At 49.8% G+C, this 19,136-nt stretch overlaps 1 protein-coding gene across 1 annotated transcript in view; it reads left to right on the forward strand.

The window, feature by feature from the left end:
* SPG11 (SPG11 vesicle trafficking associated, spatacsin) overlaps nucleotides 1–19,020 on the forward strand; it is a gene marked incomplete at its 5' end in the record, with an annotated part of 29,260 nt that extends 10,240 nt beyond the window's left edge. Inside the window, 25 exons of the mRNA XM_083870668.1 lie at nucleotides 300–503; nucleotides 1,144–1,250; nucleotides 2,049–2,194; nucleotides 2,576–2,737; nucleotides 3,058–3,124; nucleotides 4,000–4,165; nucleotides 5,945–6,156; nucleotides 6,692–6,800; nucleotides 7,023–7,182; nucleotides 7,912–8,139; nucleotides 8,303–8,503; nucleotides 8,818–8,925; nucleotides 9,796–9,955; nucleotides 10,062–10,276; nucleotides 10,672–11,392; nucleotides 12,147–12,283; nucleotides 12,933–13,131; nucleotides 13,800–13,937; nucleotides 14,454–14,587; nucleotides 14,978–15,085; nucleotides 16,124–16,292; nucleotides 16,829–16,917; nucleotides 17,357–17,512; nucleotides 17,932–18,083; nucleotides 18,624–19,020. Coding sequence (XP_083726794.1) covers nucleotides 300–503; nucleotides 1,144–1,250; nucleotides 2,049–2,194; nucleotides 2,576–2,737; nucleotides 3,058–3,124; nucleotides 4,000–4,165; nucleotides 5,945–6,156; nucleotides 6,692–6,800; nucleotides 7,023–7,182; nucleotides 7,912–8,139; nucleotides 8,303–8,503; nucleotides 8,818–8,925; nucleotides 9,796–9,955; nucleotides 10,062–10,276; nucleotides 10,672–11,392; nucleotides 12,147–12,283; nucleotides 12,933–13,131; nucleotides 13,800–13,937; nucleotides 14,454–14,587; nucleotides 14,978–15,085; nucleotides 16,124–16,292; nucleotides 16,829–16,917; nucleotides 17,357–17,512; nucleotides 17,932–18,083; nucleotides 18,624–18,804 — 4,429 coding nt within the window. The 3' untranslated portion in view covers nucleotides 18,805–19,020. The remainder of the gene's footprint in view (nucleotides 1–299; nucleotides 504–1,143; nucleotides 1,251–2,048; nucleotides 2,195–2,575; nucleotides 2,738–3,057; nucleotides 3,125–3,999; nucleotides 4,166–5,944; nucleotides 6,157–6,691; nucleotides 6,801–7,022; nucleotides 7,183–7,911; nucleotides 8,140–8,302; nucleotides 8,504–8,817; nucleotides 8,926–9,795; nucleotides 9,956–10,061; nucleotides 10,277–10,671; nucleotides 11,393–12,146; nucleotides 12,284–12,932; nucleotides 13,132–13,799; nucleotides 13,938–14,453; nucleotides 14,588–14,977; nucleotides 15,086–16,123; nucleotides 16,293–16,828; nucleotides 16,918–17,356; nucleotides 17,513–17,931; nucleotides 18,084–18,623) is intronic.
* Between the last annotated feature and the right edge of the window lie 116 nt (nucleotides 19,021–19,136).

A 19,136-nucleotide genomic window follows, 5' to 3' on the forward strand; every position in this document is an offset into this window, starting at 1 on the left:
TGTTTATTGTCTTATCTGAAAACAGTAATAGCCATAGAGCAAGAGCACTCCTCCCTCAGCCTTTGGGAGTTTCCCAGGGGTTAAATTCCTGATTCCAGCTTTGATGCAAGGGAGGGAATTGTGAGCATTTTACTGTTCTGGGCGGTGACCTGCACAGATGGATTTTGGCACGTTGTGTTTGCCTCAGTAAGGAATTGTTTCCTGAGAGGGACAGGTCTGCTCTAATTCTGAGCTGAAAACACCCATCAGAACCTGTCAAAGAGAACTGTGTGCTCAGTGTCTGTGATTTTCTCTGACAGAAAGGGAATTTTTGTCTGTTCTGAGCTGGAAGATTTTGAGCTCCTGCTGCACAGGTTGTCGTGCCTCGGAGGAGTCCTGCAGAATCCTCACCCTGTGCCAAAATACAGCACTGCCAGTGGCCTGGATTTCCATGCTCAGTTTGTGCTCCACTGCCTGGAGCACAGCCTGCAGTACCTGCTCTACACTTACCTGGACTATTACAGGTAGGAATGCTTCCCTCCCATCTCAGGTTCAAAGAAGGAAACACAGTTTGAGCTTGTGGGGAGAGTTTTCCTCAGCCCTGGCAGCATATGAGATTTTAAGCTGTATCCAGAAAGTTTTTTGAATTTGTATTTTGAAGCTTTATTCAGGTTGTCTTAATATTAATTTGTGTGTCAGTCATGAAAGGAAGCAATTACTGGTGTAATTAGTATAATGCCATAAGCAATGCAATCCTAAATGAGCCAGGACAAGTCAGAATATACAGAATTCAGAAACTTTATTAAGCTCAGGTTTGAGTTGGCTCCTGATATGGTCACAGAAGAGGAAATTGCTGCATTCCACCTGAATTTGGGATTTGAGGGTGGTACCAATATTAGGCTTTGGACCTGTATGAATAATTCCCACTTAAGGGATACTTGGAAATTAAAATTTCTGAGCTGTAACTCCAGTCTAACACTGGAATTATCAGGAATATGGACCAGAAAAAAAAAAAAAAAAAAAAAAAAAGCCAGTCCATCATTTTCTGGTTGTCTGACCACTTGTATTTGTATAACACCCTTGAGATGCTCCAAACCTTTAGTGCTGTGTTACACCAATGATCTCCAATGCTGCATTTTCATTCTGCTGCTGATTTATTTCCAGTTTAACCCCTTCAAACTGCCCTGTCCTGGCTAAGAAGGAGCTGCACGAGGCCCATCCCTGGTTTGAGTTCCTGGTTCAGTGCAGAGGGGTCGCCAGCAATCCTCGAGGTAGGGATTTCACAGGGGGTTCTGCCCTGGCCCAGGGTTTGGCACAGCTCATTAAACCTCTGCTCTGTCCTGCTGAAAACCCCCTGTCCATCACTTCTCATCTCTGAAATCTGTGTTTTAATTCCTGCTTGAGCTGCACTCAAAGATCTGGAGGCTGCACCCCCTGTCCATCACTTCTCATCTCTGAAATCTGTGTTTTAATTCCTGCTTGAGCTGCACTCAAAGATCTGGAGGCTGCACAGAAATGAGAATCATTCTGTGTGTGTGATCATCCTTCCCTCCAGTTCAGTGACATCCCCAGCAGGTGGAACAGAAGGAGAATTCATAACAAAATACACATCTCATTAAAATTAAACCTTTCCTCGGGTCCCTGTGGTGCATTTTGATTTCTCTGCCCTTGGATTATGTGTTTGCTTTACTGAAAACTATTAGTTTGTGCCCCTAATTCGTTGCACTTTTTAAACATTTCATCTTCTGCAGAGTCACACATTAACAAAAGACAAAAATAATCCCAAGTGAAGCTTTTTTTAGACAGCATAATCAGTGTAGGATAAAGAATTGAGCCACTCCAGTGCTAAACTGTGGCAAAGCTGTGGTTTGAAACAGGGGAAAGCTTGGTAAACCTTAGCTCATCTTACCTGTGTTTGTAGGCAAAGTGAGGATGGACAACAGAAAGTAAAAAATTCAGTGTTTTTCACAGTCAGAGGACACCTACAACGTGGGATTGATGATTTAACACTGTTTTTGCATGGCATTAAATATCACTTTATTTTTTTTAAATTTATTTTTCCTTTGAAGATCCCAAGATGATTTTCCAGGCCAGTCTGGCCAATGCTCAGATGCTGATCCCCAGCAGCCAGGGAGGTGTGAGCAGCATCCTGCTGGAGGGCAGGACCCTGCTGGCCCTGGCCACTACAGTGTATGGGCCTGGGGGCATCGACCAGGTACTGCCTGGGCCCCCTGATCCCTTCCTGAACCCCCTGATCCCTTTCCTGGGGCTCCCTGATCCTTCCCTGCTCCTTTCCCCTGGCGGGGCTCCCTGCTCCCTTTCCCCTGGGGCTCCCTGATCCCTTCCCTGTCCTGCACTCGTGCCTTTGACAGAAAAATGCCCCATTCTGGAATGCAGCTGCAACATCTGTGCTGGGAAAAATGGGTTTGATACAACTTAAAAGTATTTTACAGCAAAAAAAATAAAAATAAAATGATGCTTTCTGTGTTGTCGCTGCATGTCAAACTCCCGTGAGGTGGATTGGCACACCCCAAAGTTGTTTTGTTGTTGTTTAATGCAGTTTTCTCCTAATGGATTTTGCTTGTTTGCAATGCAGGTCCTTCAGAACGAAGACACAGAAAAACCTCTGAAGAAAGTTGATCCCCAGCTCTTGAAGATGGCCTTGAGCCCTTACCCCAAGCTCAAGGCTGCTCTCTTTCCCCCCTGCACTGCCCATGGGATTTTGCCTCCTGACATCTCCCTCTACCACCTTCTGCAGGTACAGAAAGTGCTTTTGGCAGGACACGGGCAAAGAGAAGTTTGTTTTTGCACCTGGGGACCAGGAGTTGTTTCTGTTGTTCCTTTGGGATCCCTGATGTGGAGCTGAAGTTCCCCAGCTTTACCCTGAGCTGCTTTTTCAAGTGATCTCCACACCTGGAGTGTGATGTTCTTGCAGTGTTCAGTGTTTGATATTGCAGAAATTACAATATTTAAATTTTAAAATGTTTGTAACGGTAAGAGAATTAGGAATTGATAGTTATAGGACAGTGATGTGAAATTCTTCAGCTGCCTCAATGTATTTTATTTTTGATCTTTCAGTCATTAATGCCCTTTGACCCCACGAAATTATTTGGCTGGCAGTCAACAAACACCCTTGCTGTGTCAGGTATGTCTCTTGCCAAGCTTTGCATGCTTTCCTAGCCTGAGCACCTAAAACAAAATACATAAAATAAAATACATTCCAGGGGAATTATTTGGCAGATAAATTCATCCAAAAGGCCATTTCTTTGACAAGAAAAACAGTGTAATTTACTAAAATTGGGTTTTGAACTAAAATTCTAAATTTTTGCATTAAGCTTTTCGCAGGCAGAATTTTTCTAAATATAAGATAGAAAGAACATTTTTTAAAAAAACAAGCAGAGGTGATGCAGAGCTCTGATGTTGCAGTGAGGAGTGGGGATTTCAGTGTAGTTTTGGATAATCCAAGGTCTGAAATAGAGTGAGGGGAGCTGTGCTTGATTCTCCTCTCACTGTGCTGGGTCCAGCTGTGTCTGTGCTGGGTCCAGTTGTGTCTGTGCTGGGTCCAGTTGTGTCTCACAGTGTCTGTGTGGGTCCAGCTGTGTCTGTGCTGTGTCTGTGTGAATCCAGTTGTGTCTCACAGTGTCTGTGCTGGGCTCAGCTGTGTCTGTGCTGTGTCTGTGTGAATCCAGCTGTGTCTCACAGTGTCTGTGCTGGGCCCAGCTGTGCCTCACAGTGTCTGTGCTGGGCTCAGCTGTGTCTGTGCTGTGTCTGTGTGAATCCAGCTGTGTCTCACAGTGTCTGTGCTGGGCCCAGCTGTGCCTCACAGTGTCTGTGCTGGGCTCAGCTGTGTCTGTGCTGTGTCTGTGTGAATCCAGCTGTGTCTCACAGTGTCTGTGCTGGGCTCAGCTGTGTCTCACAGTGTCTGTGCAGGGTTCAGCTGTATCTATACTGGGTTCACCTCTGTCTCACAGTATCTATATGAGCTCACCTGTGTCTCACGGTGCTGCTCTGTGTTCCCAGATGCCTGGAGTGATCTGCCCCACTTCTCCAGCCCCGGGCTGGTGAGCAGACACGCCGTGCTGGAGAGGTTGGATTTCCTGTTTTACCTGCTGCACGCCCGCCCTGCCTTCGCCTTCGGCACCTTCCTGGGGCAGCAGCTGGCCCGGAGCAAAACCCCCAGGCTGCTGTGAGTGTCCTCAGCAGGGACAGGAGCCAGCTCAGGGAGGGGATTCCTCCTCCCCTGCAGCACGGCAGGGCTGAGCAGTGCAGCTGGGGGTGTCCCAAAGGGTTAGAAATGAAATGTCACCTGAAAACAGGTGAGGTTTGGAATAACCTCAGTAAAATCTGCACAAGGGAAGGCAGGAAGATGTGCCAGTCAGATCAAACATGGGTGGGTTCTACTTTTAGGAACCTCAGCCCCGAGGTGATTTCAAGGAGAATGATGCCCCTTGTCTTTGATGTTTCCTAATGGTGACACTTCTTTAGTTTAATTAGTAAGGCAAAAAAATGGCTTTTATTAAATGTTCTGGCTGAAGCTTCAAAATCAGGTGTTCAGAAGAGTTCAGTCCAATGGCACATCGTGTCTGAATACGTGAAATTTGCTGTTTAGTGTGGGAATTAGAACAAATCACTTTGTTTGTGGGAATGGCTGGTTTGTCTGTTAGTCACTGTTTGTTCCTCCCCATCGTTTCCACACAGATTTGTTTCTCTTGTGTGAACAGGTAAAACTGGGGCAAAAAGGGAAACATCCCTGAATGTACAGTGAAGTCATGTTTAACACTCAGTCAGGGACACAGGATTATTTCAGTGGCTGCTGTGCAAAAACCCTTTGGGTACATTTTTCCCTTAGCACCATCTGCAGGTCAGACTCAGGTTCCTGGTGCTGCAGTGGGTTGTAAACTCTGCAGAGTCTCTTTCTGCCCTCAGCTGCTGGGGATGTGTGTGTTTTATTAATTTAATAACTTATTTTATATATAAGTATATATTTATTTATTTTATATGTAAATATATATATAAAAGTGTATATATGTATGTATGTATAAGTATATATACTTATGTATATAGTATATATACATAAGTATGTATATGTATAAGTATATATGTAAGTATATATATAATGTATGTATTATAAGTACGTATATACATATATGTATATACATATACTATTAATTTGATAATTTATTTTATATATAAGTATGTATTTATTTAATTTATATATAAATATATATGTATAAGTATATGTATGTATAAGTATATATCTATACTTATGTATATAGTATATATAGGTAAGTATGTATATGTATAAGTATATATATAATATATGTATAAGTATGTATATACATATACTATTAATTTGATACTTTTTATATATAATTATTTATTTAATTTATATATTAATATATGTAAGTGTATATATATGCATAAGTATATATAAGTATATATGTATTATAAGTATGTATATGTATATACATACTTATATATGTATATACATATACGTATATAAGTATGTATATACATATATATACATATACATATACTATTAATTTGATAATTTATTTTCTATATAAGTATATATTTATTTATTTTATATATAAATATATATAAGTATATACATAAGTATGTACACGTATAATATATGTATTATAAGTATATACATATATAAAAGTGTATATATATATTACGTATATCAGATAGATATACACTATCTAAAATTTTATTAATTTCATTTTATTATGACACCAACTCCACCAACTTCAGCTTCTGATAAACCCATTAAATTGCAAACCCCGCTTCCCACGTGTGAGCCTTCACTCTCACACCCACACCTTTTATAAATATAAACCTTCAGGCTGATATTATCACTGAAGCTTCTGACTCTGGGGGTTCAGTGCCTGGTGGGCACTGCCCTGCCCGGGGCTCACTGTGCAGGGAGTGGGACAAACCCCGGGATTGTTGCTCCTTGCAGGGTCCAGCAGGCAGCACGGGAGGCCCAGGGGCTGGCCCTGTCCTCGCTGGGTGTCCCCTCGGTGCCTGCAGCCTGTGTGTGTTTCCTGGAGCTGCTGGGGCACGACAGCCTCCGCCTGCGTGTGCAGCTCAGGGCTGCAAGGCTCATCCTCAGCCACAGGAGCAGCCCTGAGGCCTCTCTCCATCATCACAGCCACTCCAGGGACTCCTTGGGTAAGGGGGCTTGGTGTGATTTGGGATGGGTGTTGTGGGTTTTTTGGGAAGGGGAGCAAAGAGGAGTTCAGGGGTGCTGCCCTGCTGGCTCAGCAGTGCATTAAAGGCATCTGAGAACTTTGTTGTTCTTTTGTTCCTGGTTTTGTGGTCATTTTAAAGGTGGCTTTTTTATCCTGTCGTGTCAAATAAGGCAGGAGGAGTGATGCAGGCTGTATCAGGATCCAGCAGACACTGTCCTGCAGCTGCCTGGGGCTGATACCAGTGAGGTTCAGCCTGGTGGTGTAATAATATTACAGAGAGTTAAACAAAGTCTATTGCCACATCTCCTTTCTTCTCCTTCCTGTTTGAAAACTGCCTCACACCTGCAGGGAGATCAGAGGTGTAGGGAAATTAAATTTATCCTAGAAAAGCCTTCAGAAAGTTGAATTTGTAACTCCAGAGCCACAGGTGTCAGCTTTCCCAACTAGGAAACTCTTTCCCAACTGGAAATGCTGCCCTGGCTCTGATCACCTCAGCAATGTGTTTTTTCTAACAGTTGAGAAGTTAATGAAGTTGGCTGATGGTGACAAAGCAGCAGCAGCAGCAGTTCTGACCTGGTTGGAAGAGGCTTTCTGGGATGCCATTGATCACCAGGGAATAAAGAGGTGAGAACTGGGGGGTTACCTGAGCACTGACTTCTGTTATTTGTGTGTCAGAAATACCAGAGAGGGCAGGACAGGGCAGTGCCTGCCCTGGGGGAGCTCCCAGGGGATGTGGCCTCTCTGCAGTGACCCTGTTGCTGTTTGCAGCCTGGCTCTGGCTCACAGGGTCACTTCACACCTGGTATTGCAGTTCAGGGCGTCTGCAGCTCTCTGAATTCCCTGCAGGACATCCAGTGACTCCAGGAGACAGTGGGCCTTGGTCATGCAGTTCTGCAAACTCCATCACCTGGAGCTGAGCACGTCCTTCCTGAGGGAATGTGCCAAATCCAGCGAGTGGCTGCAGTTCCTCATCCAGAGCCAGCTCTGGGGCCACCAGCCAGCCCAGGTGAGCTGTTTGTGCACTCTGAGTCTTGGAACAAGGGGATGTCCCAGTGTGGGGACAGCAGGAGCCTCACCAGCTCCTGGGGTTTGGTTCTTTTGGGATGTCAGTACCCCTGGACTGTGGCAGCCCTTCCCTTGCTTGTAAATTTAATTCCCTTTACACTTGTAAATTTAATTTAAACTCTGGTAGTTACTGGGTTGTTTTTGTTTATTTTTTTTAATTGAAGAGTTGCCAAATGTTCAGTGTGAGTTATAATAAAGCCACTCATCTTTCCTTTCAAAACTCAAATTGATTTTTTTTGGTAAAAGATACTTAAACATTTGAGAATCCAAATTTTCCACCTTTGGTTTTGAACGCGATTTTAAAATGAAATAAAATACTCCAATAAAAGCAATTGGGAAGAGTCATGTCAGGGAGCTACTGGGTAACTGCAGGTAGGATGATGCTTAGCAGGCCTAGGACTTTAACTTGGATCTCCTTGTTGTTTTTTGAAGAATCTGTAACTCCACAAAGCACCTGAGTAGCCCCATTTCTGCACTACAAGAGAGAACAGAACTGGGGCTCTCTAGGAGACATTTGAGCTTTGTGGATGAGCTTCAATCTTTCATTAGAACAATGAAATAATAACATAATGCAGTTGTTCTGAGAGCTGAATTGAAGAGTGTTCTGTGCATTCAGTGCCTCCCTCTCCTCCCTGGCCCTCACAAGGTTTTGGTGCTGTTTTCCCCCCAGGTCCTTCCCCTGCTGCAGGAATTCCCTCCCGTGCTCAGAGACCACCTGGAGCTGGCCCTGGGGAAGCTGCTCTCTGCTGAGGCTGGTGCTGCTGGCAGGAATCCTGCAGGGAGCCTGTTCCAGGTGCTGCTGCAGTGCCAGGAGCAGCCCAGCCCCTCCCGGTTCCTGCTGGCTGAAGGGCTGAGGACACAAGCCCCTGTTCTCAGTGTGCTGGCAGCCTGCTGCCCTGTGAGTCTGAATTTATTGGTGTTGGAGGGGTTAAATCCTGCTGGCTGTGCCCAGCTGTGCTCTGTGCATTAAATCTGTTTTCGTATTTCTGTGCTCCTTGTGCACAGCCTGACGCCTCCCACCAGCGAGGGGAGGTGCAAACCCGTCCTTTTGGCATTTGCAGGGTGCAAACCTCATCTCCTGCCTCTGTGTGTGGATTGTCACTTCTGTGGATGGTGCCACCAGGGCTGAGGCAACTGCCCACAGCCAGAGCCTGCCAGAGGGTCCCCAGTGGGACCTGCAGGACCTTGCTGTCATCTGGAGAGTCTTCCTGAGGAAGCAGAAGAGTAAAACACTCCTGAATGGCTTCCAGCTCTTTTTAAAGGTGAGGGGATGTGTTTTTGATGTGTCTCACCTTCTGGGCTTGTAAATCCCCTTCTATCCTGCTTTGTGCCAAGGATAACCTGGCTATCCACTGAAATTCCCAGTCAAATGGGAAGTTCTTCCAGTTATCACAGATTTGGAGATCCCACATCAACCTTGCATGCAATTTTAATAAATTAAAACTTCATTGTTCTGCTGCTGAGGAAGACAAATTGTACATTTACTGAATGACATAATAGATGATTTTTTGAAGTGTGATTTATTTATTGAGGTACTTCTGGGAATTTATCATCATCTGGTTTTTGTGTCTTAAAGGATTCCCCTTTGCTGCACATCCTGGAGATGTATGAACTGTGCATGAACTGGAAAAAGTACAACGAGGCTAAAACCAAACTGGACCAATTTCAGGAAAGCCTCACACAGGTAAGGAAATTCATTTTCCCTAAATGCCATTGCTGGGGTTTAACAGCTGGGCTTTCCCCACGCTGCTCCTTGTCTCTTAATGCAGATATTTGAACAATTCTTTCCATCCCAGGTTTGTGGTTCCCTGAGTGTTTTGAGACTGACATTCCCTGTCATTAATGTTTGTTTTTCCTGGATTTGAGGCTGAGGCAGCTCAGCTCCCTGTCCCTTCCCCAGCAGGTCCTTGTTCCCTGAGGAGGGGCAGAGCACATTCCCATTCCCACCCAAGAGCAGCAGAAAAGGGACACCCTGTGTGTGGTTGTTTTGTCCTTTTCTTCCTGTTAGGGCAGGGATTAATACATGGGAGTCACAGTTTTATGTTCAGACTCAGTGTTTATTAATTATTATCTATATACAGACTCATGAGTTGTGAGCTTGAAGTAACAAGGTAGAAAATGGAGTATCTCTAACTCTTTCCAAGGTCTTTTAAGTGCTAATTACCCAATAATGAGATTACACCTAGATTATTTATACTTTTAACCCAATAATGACCACACAAGGTCTGCAGTGTGGACCTTTCTCACCCAATTAGAAAAAAACCTCCCAAACCAAGAAGAAGGACTTAGACAACATTTTGAATCCTCCATCTTGCCCCATATATATTAGAATTAAGGTTTTAGTACATATTAAGTTTTTTACTCTGTGATATCACACAATACTGTGCAAACTTCACACCCACAACCCCAGTGCCATCACTCAATTTTGGAAGCCTGTTCCACAGCCTCAGGTCAAATCTAGTGCTTGCTTGAGTGTGTTTTAGCCCAGAAAGGCTGAAATTCTGAGCCTGGAGGGTTCCAGCAGCCCTGAGCATTAACCCCTTCCCTCCCACAGCTGGCAGCAGCAGCAGGAGCAGCCCCCGAGGCGCCGGTGCCCTGGCTGGAGTCGCAGGCGTTGTTCCTGCTGGAGCTGATGCTGCAGCAGTGCCAGACTCAGTACGAGCTGGGGAAGCTCCTGCAGCTCCTGGCTGCAGCAGAGAACCCGCTGCTGGATGGTGAGGGCAGGGGGAATTCTGGCAGGGCTGGATCCTGGGGGGAAGTCCAGCCTTCCCTGGGGTTCAGAGCCGGTTTGTTCTGAGCTGTTTGTTCTCTTTGCCCCAGGTCCACACGTGAAGAGGCTCTGTGCCCTCAGTGAGGCCCTGAGGGACTCCTCCATCTCCATCAGCAGCTCCATCCTGACCTCCTGCAGCCTGGAGGCTTTCCAGGGGGAGTGCAGCTCCATCCTGGAGCAGCTGCAGGAGCAGGGGATGTTCAGCCTGGCTCGGGAGGTGGCAGCCCTGGCCCAGCTGCCCGTGGACAGCATTGTCACACACGAGGTACAGTGCAGTGGGTGACAGTCTCCTCTTCCTCCTGCTGCTGCCAGGGTTCAGGGTGCAACTCTTCATCCTTCCTCAAATGTGATTTTTTTTTTGTTAAGTCATTTTTTTATTTTAAATGCGAGTGCACCAAACTGTAAGTGCTGAGCTGCAGGGTACAGTACAACTGTCCGAATTCTCTTACTGGTTTTATTTGTATGCAAGCAGTTTTATTTGGGGAGAAAAAGAGATGGGTTTGTCCATCAGGGGGTGGAATGGGATGACCTTTAAGGTCCCTTCCAACCCAAACCAATTCTGTGACTTGTTGCATATTGGGGCACTGCTGACCTTACTGGGCAAGCTGGAGTTTTCTTCCTTGGAAAGATAACTGTGATAAACCTCTGTGGATTTAACAGGTTCTGAGAGATCTACATCATTTAAGAGACACTGGACAGTGGCATCAAACCCAGACAAGAGCCGAGTTCTGGAAAAAGTGCAACGACACCTTCAGCAAACATTCCATCTGCAGCCGGGCAGCAGCAGGGTTCTTCCTCCAGCAGGCCAAGGACGTGTGGGAGCCCCCAGGGCAGGAGGAGACCACCAGCACCATGGAGAGAGAGCTGCTGCTCACCCTGGCCGGGCACTGGCTGGCCAAGGAGCCCGGGGTGGCCGTGCAGGAGCTGGAGGAGGTGGAGAAGCAGATCTGGCTGTGCCGGGTGACCCAGCGGGCACTGGAGGCCGGGAGCTCGGGGCAGTGCCCGGGTCCTGGGCTGCCCACAGCCCTGTCCTTCAGCAGCCTGGCCCAGCAGTTCTCCTTTGCCAGGCTGCCAGCCCTGAACACGGCCAGGCAGGGCGGGCTGGAGGCCCTGGCAGGAGGGGAGCCCCAGCTGGGCCCGGCGGAGCGGACGGCGCTGACTGCGCTGCTGGGGACCCTGCTGGACCAGGGCAGCGTCCTGGAGGCCACCCGGGTGTGCCACTACTTCCAGCTGTGGCACAGGGACGTGTCCCTGGTGCTGCACTGCAGGGCCCTGGCCTCGGGGGAGGCTGGCCTGGAGCAGCTGCAGCCCGAGGTGGGGGCCCTGCTGGCGGCCAGAGCGGGGACAGGCGAGGGCAGCGCGGAGAGCAGAGCCCCCAGCAGTGAGTGAGCCCTGAATTCCCCTGCCCTGCCCCTCCTCTCCCTCTCTGCACCTCCCCAAAACCCCTGCTCCTCCTGGTCTCCCTCCCTGGTTCATTAGTGCTCTTGTGAAAGGAGTCTGAAGCCTTGCATGTGTCCCCTGTGTGCAATTTCTAAAGATCCCAAACATTTCATTTCTTGCAGCTCTTCATTCTGGCCCAGCAAAGCAGCACTGGCCTTTAATTCCTGTTCCTGCTTCTAGAAAACACACTCTACTCTTTTTTTTTTTTTTTTCTGTAGCTGGAGCAAGGAAATGCTTTGATTAATATCTTTTTCTGACTCCTTTGTACATTATGAAGGGTTTAGTGTTTCTTGTTTAATAGCAAGGCTAAGAATGTTTATCTGTAAAGTTCTCTGCATGTCTGTGCAGTCTGAGTGAGTTTCAGCTGGACCATCCCTTTCTAACAGCGATGTGTAAAGCTGAATAAACACAGGAGAGCAGAAATTAATCCAAACCCTTCAGGAGGGCTGCAGAGCCCTTACTCAATCTCATGCTTAGAAATGTTTTATTTGAGATATTGCTGAGGATATTTGTGTTCTGTTACGTTGTTTGTACCCTCAAACAAACGTAAAATTTAAACAGTCTGAGGTGTCAAGAGCTCAGTTTTCAAAGACTGAGAAAGTTTATGGAGTCACTGCAGATTTTGGGAGCCTTGCCCAGGTGTAAGGGATTTGTCTGCCTTTATGAGATAGGAATTGATGTTTTTGTGTTCGCAGCATCCAGCCTGGAGGACTGGACCCCTCTGGGCTGTGGGGATGATGCCGTGGTGGCAGCACTGAAGGCCCTGGCAGAGGAATGTGTCCATGGCAGGGGCTACTGCAGGCAGGTCCTGTGTCTCTACGAGCTCTCCAAGGTCAGCCCAGGGCTCTGCTGGGGCTGGGGAGGGCAGGGAAAGGGGGGAAAGTCCTGGGCAGGGCCCTCAGGGAGCTGCAGAGGGGGAAATGCCAACCCTTTGTGTGGAAAAAGGCCAGAGGCTTCCTGGGCATGAGGTGCTGAGGTGATCTCCACTGCCAGCGTGGCCTGGAGCTCATCAGGGCTGGGATTTTGGGTGTTCTGCTCTGACTGGGATTTTGGGTGCCCCTGCAGGACCTGAGCTGCACCTTTGGGGATATGTTGTGGGTCAGGGATGCTCTGACTGGGTTTTTGGGTGTTCCTTTGGGGGTGTTCTGTGGCTCAGGGCTGCTCTGACTGTGTTTTTGGGGGTGTTCTGTGGCTCAGGGCTGCTCTGACTGTGTTTTTGGGGATGTCCCATGGCTCAGGGCTGCTCTGGCTGGGGTTTTGAGGATATTCTGTGGCTCAGGGCTGCTCTGACAGGTATCTTTGTGCCCCCCCCCAGGAGCTGGGCTGCTCCTCTGGGGATGTGCCATGGGTCAGGGCTGCTCTGACTGGGGTTTTGGGTGTTCCTTTGGGGAGGTGCCATGGGTCAGGGCTGCTCTGACTGTGGTTTTGGGGATGTCCCATGGCTCCGGGCTACTCTAACAGGTATCTCTGTGCCCCCCCAGGAGCTGGGCTGCTCCTTTGATGAGGTGTGGGCACGGGAGCCCCGGGAGGTGCTGGGGGCCATCCTGGCCCGGCCGGGGCCGGAGCGCGGCCGCAGAGCCCAGGCCTTCATCACCTGCCAGGGGCTGCCCCCCGACACCGTGGCCACGCTGCTGGCACAGCAAATCACCCAGGAACTGCTGGCCTTGGCACAGGGAAAAGGTGGGGACACACCTGGGTTTGGACTCTGCACAGGGAAAAGGTGGGGACATGCCCAGGTTTGGTCTCTGCACAAGGAAAGGGTTGGGGACACACCTGGGTTTAGTCCCTGGGTGGGATTTGTGCCCCCCAAAGCAGCCCCTGCAATCTCAGTCCCAGCCAGGGGTGTCAGAGCAGCTCTGCTCTCTGAGCATTGTCTGCCTGATGGAAAGTTCTGTACAAATGTTCATCTGTAGTTATTTCTCTGTCCAGTGTGGTGTTGCACGAGTTAAGGTTGTTGGGCATAAATTTAATTTTTTTTTTTTTTAAAAGGATTTTTAACCGTGATCTTTGCTGCCCCACATCATCTGACTTGGGAATATTATGTGCATTTCCCTGTGTAAAGCATCACAAAGGGTTTTCCCCTTTCTTTTTTTCCTTTGGGAAATGAGGGGCAGCTGTATGATCACCCAGTAGGGTTTTGTTGGGTTAAACTTCCAAAAAAGAATTTTCTGACTGTTGAATTTAAGCAAAAACACCCCAAGTGTTTTTAGGATTGCAGTCCCAAGCGCTCAGTCGGTCTGGATGATGTCAGGTTGGTTTGTTGGGGGCTTCATAATTAATGATAAAAAATAGTAGTAATTTTTTCTGCACAATGAGCAGTGGTGACATGATTCTCTCTGTGTCCACAGGGCAGAAGCAGGTCTGGAACCCTGCAGGGGAGAGCCAGGCACTCCTGCAGCTCGCCAAGCTGTGCCAGGATCACACCTTGGTTGGGATGAAGTTACTGGATAAAATCTCCTCTGTCCCCCGTGGGGAGCTCTCGTGCAGTGAGTAAATGGCAAATCCTGCCTGGTGTAACCTGTGTGTAACTGTTGTGGCATTAAACTCACAGCTCAAAGGGAAGGCTCTGCTGCTGATCTCACATTTGACATTCAGTTAGTAGGGCTGAAGTAGATAAAGGTGTTGCTTAAGGGTTTATTTTCCAAACAAAATTCAGATTTTTGTGCTGAGCAGGAGGTGGGAAATGCAGACCTGAGCTGTTGTGGTGGTTTGTTACAGGAGGGGAATTGTGGTGGTTTGTTACAGGAGGGGAATTGTGACTCTGTTCATGTTCATCACAGTTGGAAATTGAATTTTTCAAATCCAAATGCAGAACTCGTTCCCTTCCTTTTCCAAGTGCAGAGCTGGCAGGCAGTGCAGTGCTGATGTGTTACTCATTGTCAGCTTTTGCTGGAGGAGGCTGGGAATTCTGTGGTTTGCGTGTGTTCTGTGTTTTCTCTTCTGGAGAGAGGCAATAATTCACTCCCTCAGCCCTTAAACACCAGAGTCCTCCTGCTCTTCAGTTACAGAGCTGCTGATCCTGGCCCACAGCTGCTTCAGCCTGACCTGCCACATGGAGGGGATCACCCGGGTGCTGCAGGCGGCTCGGCTGCTCACCGAGGAGCACCTGGCCCCCAGGGAGGAGTTTGGCCTGGTGGTGAGTGTCCCTGGGGCTGGGGGGGCTGGATCTGCCTGTCCAGGGCTGGATCTGCTTGTTCCAGGGCTGCCTGTGCCCGTTTTAGGGCTGGCTCTGCCCCATTTTAGGGCTGGCTGTGCCCCATTCCAGGGCTGCCTGTGCCCCTTCCAGGACTGGCTCTGCCTGTGCCCCATCCAGTGGAATGGTGTCACTGCTAAAAGTGTCGCTGCCTATTTTTGTTTGATAAAAGGGTCCCAAACTTCCTTTTCACCATGAAAAAGATGCAGTTTGGGTCGGTTCAGGAGAACCCCCGTGGCTCCAGGGGATATGGGCAGCCTGGTGAGCCTGGCACAGCCCAGGCAGGGGATTGTCCCATCCCTGGGGCTCCTGACAGGCCCTGGCTGTCCCCAGGTGAGGCTGCTGACGGGCATTGGCAGGTACAATGACATGACCTACATCTTCGAGCTGCTGCACCAGAAACATTACTTCGAGGTGCTCATGAGGAAGAATCTGGACCCGGTAGGTGAGGGACAAACGTGCAGGGAATTGTGTGGCTGCAGCAGAAACTGCTCTTTACTCAGGGTGAAATTTTCTGGGTATTTTATTTTCTTAGTGCAGGAATGGAGAGTCATGTTTCATAGAAATAAATTAATGCTGAGGCTTATTCTCATTTTAGTTAAACCGTTTTTTCCTAATTAGTTCAGGGCTATAACAAGAACAGCATTGAAACTTGGCATTGTCAGAGCATTCACGTCCTGCTTTGCTTTTATTTGCAGTTAAGGTTTCATGGGGGGATTTAAAAGCCATAAATATTCATAGCTTTGTTTAAATGAGCCATAAAGAAATGTCACATTTTGACATTTGCATGTAAAGAAACACACAAGTGCAGGATTTTCATACCCAGCTGTGTGGGGCTGCTGGTGGTCACTTTGGGGTGCAGTGGTCACTCTTTGGGAAGGGCTGGGGTGGCTGGAGGAGTGGCTGGAACTCAGTCCTGCCCCTGTGCCCAGAGCGGGTGTGGGGCTGCTGGTGGTCACTTTGGGGTGCAGTGGTCACTCTTTGGGAAGGGCTGGTGGCTGGAGGAGTGGCCGGAGCCGTGCTCAGTCCTGCCCCCTGTGCTGAGCACAGTGTGAGGCTGCTGGTGGGTTTTGGGGTGCAGTGGTCACTTTGGGGTGCAGTGGTCACTCTTTGGGAAGGGCTGGTGGCTGGAGGAGTGGCCGGAGCTGTCCTCAGTCCTGCCCCCTGTGCTGAGGCTGCTGGTGGTCACTTTGGGGTGCAGTGGTCACTTTTTTGGGAAGGGCTGGAGTGGCTGGAGCCGTGCTCAGTCCTGCCCCTGTGCTGAGTACGGTGTGAGGCTGCTGGTGGGTTTTGGGGTGCAGTGGTCACTTTTTGGGAAGGGCTGGTGGCTGGAGGAGCGGCTGGAGCTCAGTCCTGCCCCCTGTGCCCAGAGCGGGTGTGGGGCTGCTGGTGGTCACTTTGGGGTGCAGTGGTCACTCTTTGGGAAGGGCTGGGGTGGCTGGAGGAGCGGCCAGAGCTCAGTCGTGCCCCTGTGCCCAGAGCGGGACGCTGAAGGCAGCACTGCTGGACTACACCAAGCGCTGCCGGCCCGGAGACAGCGAGAAGCACAACATGATCGCGCTGTGCTTCAGCATGTGCCGGGAGATCGGCCAGAACCACGAGGCTGCTGCCTGCACCCAGCTCAAACTCATCGAGAGCCGGCCCTGGGGTGGGTGAGCGGGGCCCTGGGGAGGGATGGGGACACCCCTGGGGGAGATTCCTGCCCTGAGCAGTCCCCGGGTGCTTTCAGGGGGGACATTCAGGGCTCTCTGTGATGGAACATCACCGTGGAGCAGGTGCAGGTTTCCCTCAGCCCACGGTGGGTTTGCAGGGCTCTGTGCAGTGCTGGGGTTTGTGTGACACCCACAGGGTGAGCTCTGCAGCGTGGGCAGCCAGTGCTGTCACAGCAGTGACACCAGGAGCTGTGCCAGGGGATTTCTGAGTGGAGCTGGCAATGGTCAGGGCTGGGATCTGACACAGAAACCAGTGATTCTTTCCCGTCTCCAATCACTCAACCAGGCTCCAGCAAAGCTTTGATCCATTAACTGAACAGGCACCATGTTCCTGCTTTTCTAACACATAAATTTTGGTTTAGTGTGTTGGTGCTTTATGAGACAACACCAGGGACAGACTTGGCACTGGGAGGGAGTTTTGTAACTTACCTTTATAAATAATTGGTTATTCCTTCTTTTTTTCCTATTCCAGAGGAGTCTCTTCAGGATGTTGCAAATTTAAAGAAGCTGCTGCTGAAAGCTGTGACTCTGTTCATTGATGCAGCAGAAAGTTACTCCAAGGTAAAGTGAGGTGGAGTGGAGTGACTCCTGGGCAGCCTTGGGAGCACAGGGGGAGTAGGCTGGGCTGGGAGAGCACACAGAGCTGCCCCAGGGAGGGTCTGCAGGGCCCAGAGAGGGATCTGTGTCTCTGCAGCACCAGCAGCAGCATCAGGCTGTGTCTGAGTGTGCCATGCTGGCCCCTGCTCAGCCTTTAACCCCTGGGGTTACAGGGGGGTTCCCCACTGTCAGAGCAGGGACCACGAGCTGAACTAGCAGGGATAGAACAAATAAAGTATTTAAACCCAGGCATAATTATGATGGGAGTATTGGTGGGAATGAAGCTTTGTTTAACTGAGGGAATACAATGAGTGTGAGGCTGCAGTGCTGTCAGTCCCTGCAGAGCTCCCAGGGCTGTTTCAGGGTTCCCCCAGAGCTCTGAGGCTGCTCTGCTCTCCTGCAGGACTCGTGTGTGCGGCAGGCCCTGCGCTGCCGCCGCCTGACGCGGCTCCTCACGCTGCAGCTGCACTTCCTGGGCTCGGGGCACAGCACCAGGATCATCAACCTGGGCAGGCAGGACCTGCCAGGGGCCATCCTGGCCTTGCCCAGGTTCTACCAGGTGAGCTGGGCTCCCTTGGGGCTCTGCTCCTTCTCTGAGTCCTGTCACTGTCACCCCAACCTTGTGTCCTGTGGGATGGAGGGACAGGACACAGGGAATGGCTCCCACTGCCCAGGGCAGGGCTGGATGGGATTTTGAGCAGGAATTGTTCCTGGGAGGGTGGGCAGGCCCTGCACAGGGTGCCCAGAGCTGCTGTGGCTGCCCCTGGATCCCTGGCAGTGCCCAAGGCCAGGCTGGATCAGCCTGGCACAGTGGGAATGTCCCTGTTCAGGGGCTGAGGAAGGTTGCTCACAGTGCTTTGTCACCCTGCATTTCACAGCTGCTTTCAGGAACAGCAGCAAGGGGCAGGAGGGACAGGAGATCCCCAGCCCTGAGCCTGTTGTGCTGTGTGCAATCCCCCCGTCCTGCTCTCCCTGCAGGCTGCCATCGTGGCCGAGGCCTACGAGTTCCTGCCCGACTGGGCCGAGGTGCTGTTCCAGCAGGTCATCACCAGGGGGGACTTTGTCTACCTGGAGGAGTTCAAGCAGCAGCGGCCGCTGCGGCCCGGCCTCTTCGAGGAGGTGGCCAAGAAGTGAGTGAGGCTCTGGGGGCAATCCCTGAACCTGCACAGGGCCCTGGGAGGGGCAGGAGGAAAGGGTTAAACTGTTCAGCTGTTATGGGGTAAGGGTCATACAAGGGGCTTGAATAGAATTCCAGAATGGTTTGGCTGGGAAGGGACCCTAAAGCCCACCCAGTGCCACCCCTGCCATGGCAGGGACATCCCCACTGTCCCCAATGTCCAGCCTGGCCTTGGGCACTGCCAGGGATCCACAGCTGCTCTGGGCACCCCGTGCAGGGCCTGCCCACCCTCCAGGGAAGGATTTGTTGGTGGGTTTGGCTCCTGAGCACAGAAGTCACTCTGATGCAGCCTTGTCCTTGAGCTGGACAAGGAGGGGGCTCAGGGCTGGGCAGAGCAAATCTTTAAAATCAATCAGAGCAAGTAAAAAACCAGGAGATTCAAATACAGGTGTTGAGTACAACCTCTCATTAAAAATGCCATTGTTGCAGGCCCAGAGCAGAGTCTCAGGGCCTGAGAGAATTCTGTGTGTCAGTTCCTTTGTGACTGTTGCAGGGTGAAGCAGCAGCCCCCGGCTGAGGCTGCCCTGAGGAACCTGAGGCGCTTCCTGAGCCACTGTGAGGACATTTACACCTACTACAGGCTGGCCTACGACCACAAGCTCTACGACGTGGTGAACTCCCTGCTGAAGGACCCTCAGACTGGCTGCTGCCTCAACGACCTCTTATCCAGCTGAGCTGCAGCTGAATCCCAGCCCCGAGCACAGACTGAGTAACACAGATTTTACTCTGTGCTGAGTAACACAGATTTTATCACTGAGCTGCTCACAGGGCTCTGCTGCTCTGCAAAAACGACTCCAGAAAACTGGACAGGGTTGTAAGTATTGAAATGCTGACAGTGTTAACCTGAAATTGTGTGTTGTATAATAAATCTGTAAATTGTTGATGAATTATTTGAGGCACCAGCAAATACTGATTGGTCCAGGTTGGGGGGTGAGGCAGAGATCCAGCAGCTCGTTAAATTCAGGGAAAGGGGAGGGAACAGCCCAGGAATTGTATCCAAAGAGGC

The sequence above is a fragment of the Zosterops lateralis genome, assembly GCF_965231275.1.
Source record: "Zosterops lateralis genome assembly, chromosome: 13".
NCBI classification, from domain to species: Eukaryota; Metazoa; Chordata; class Aves; order Passeriformes; family Zosteropidae; genus Zosterops; species Zosterops lateralis.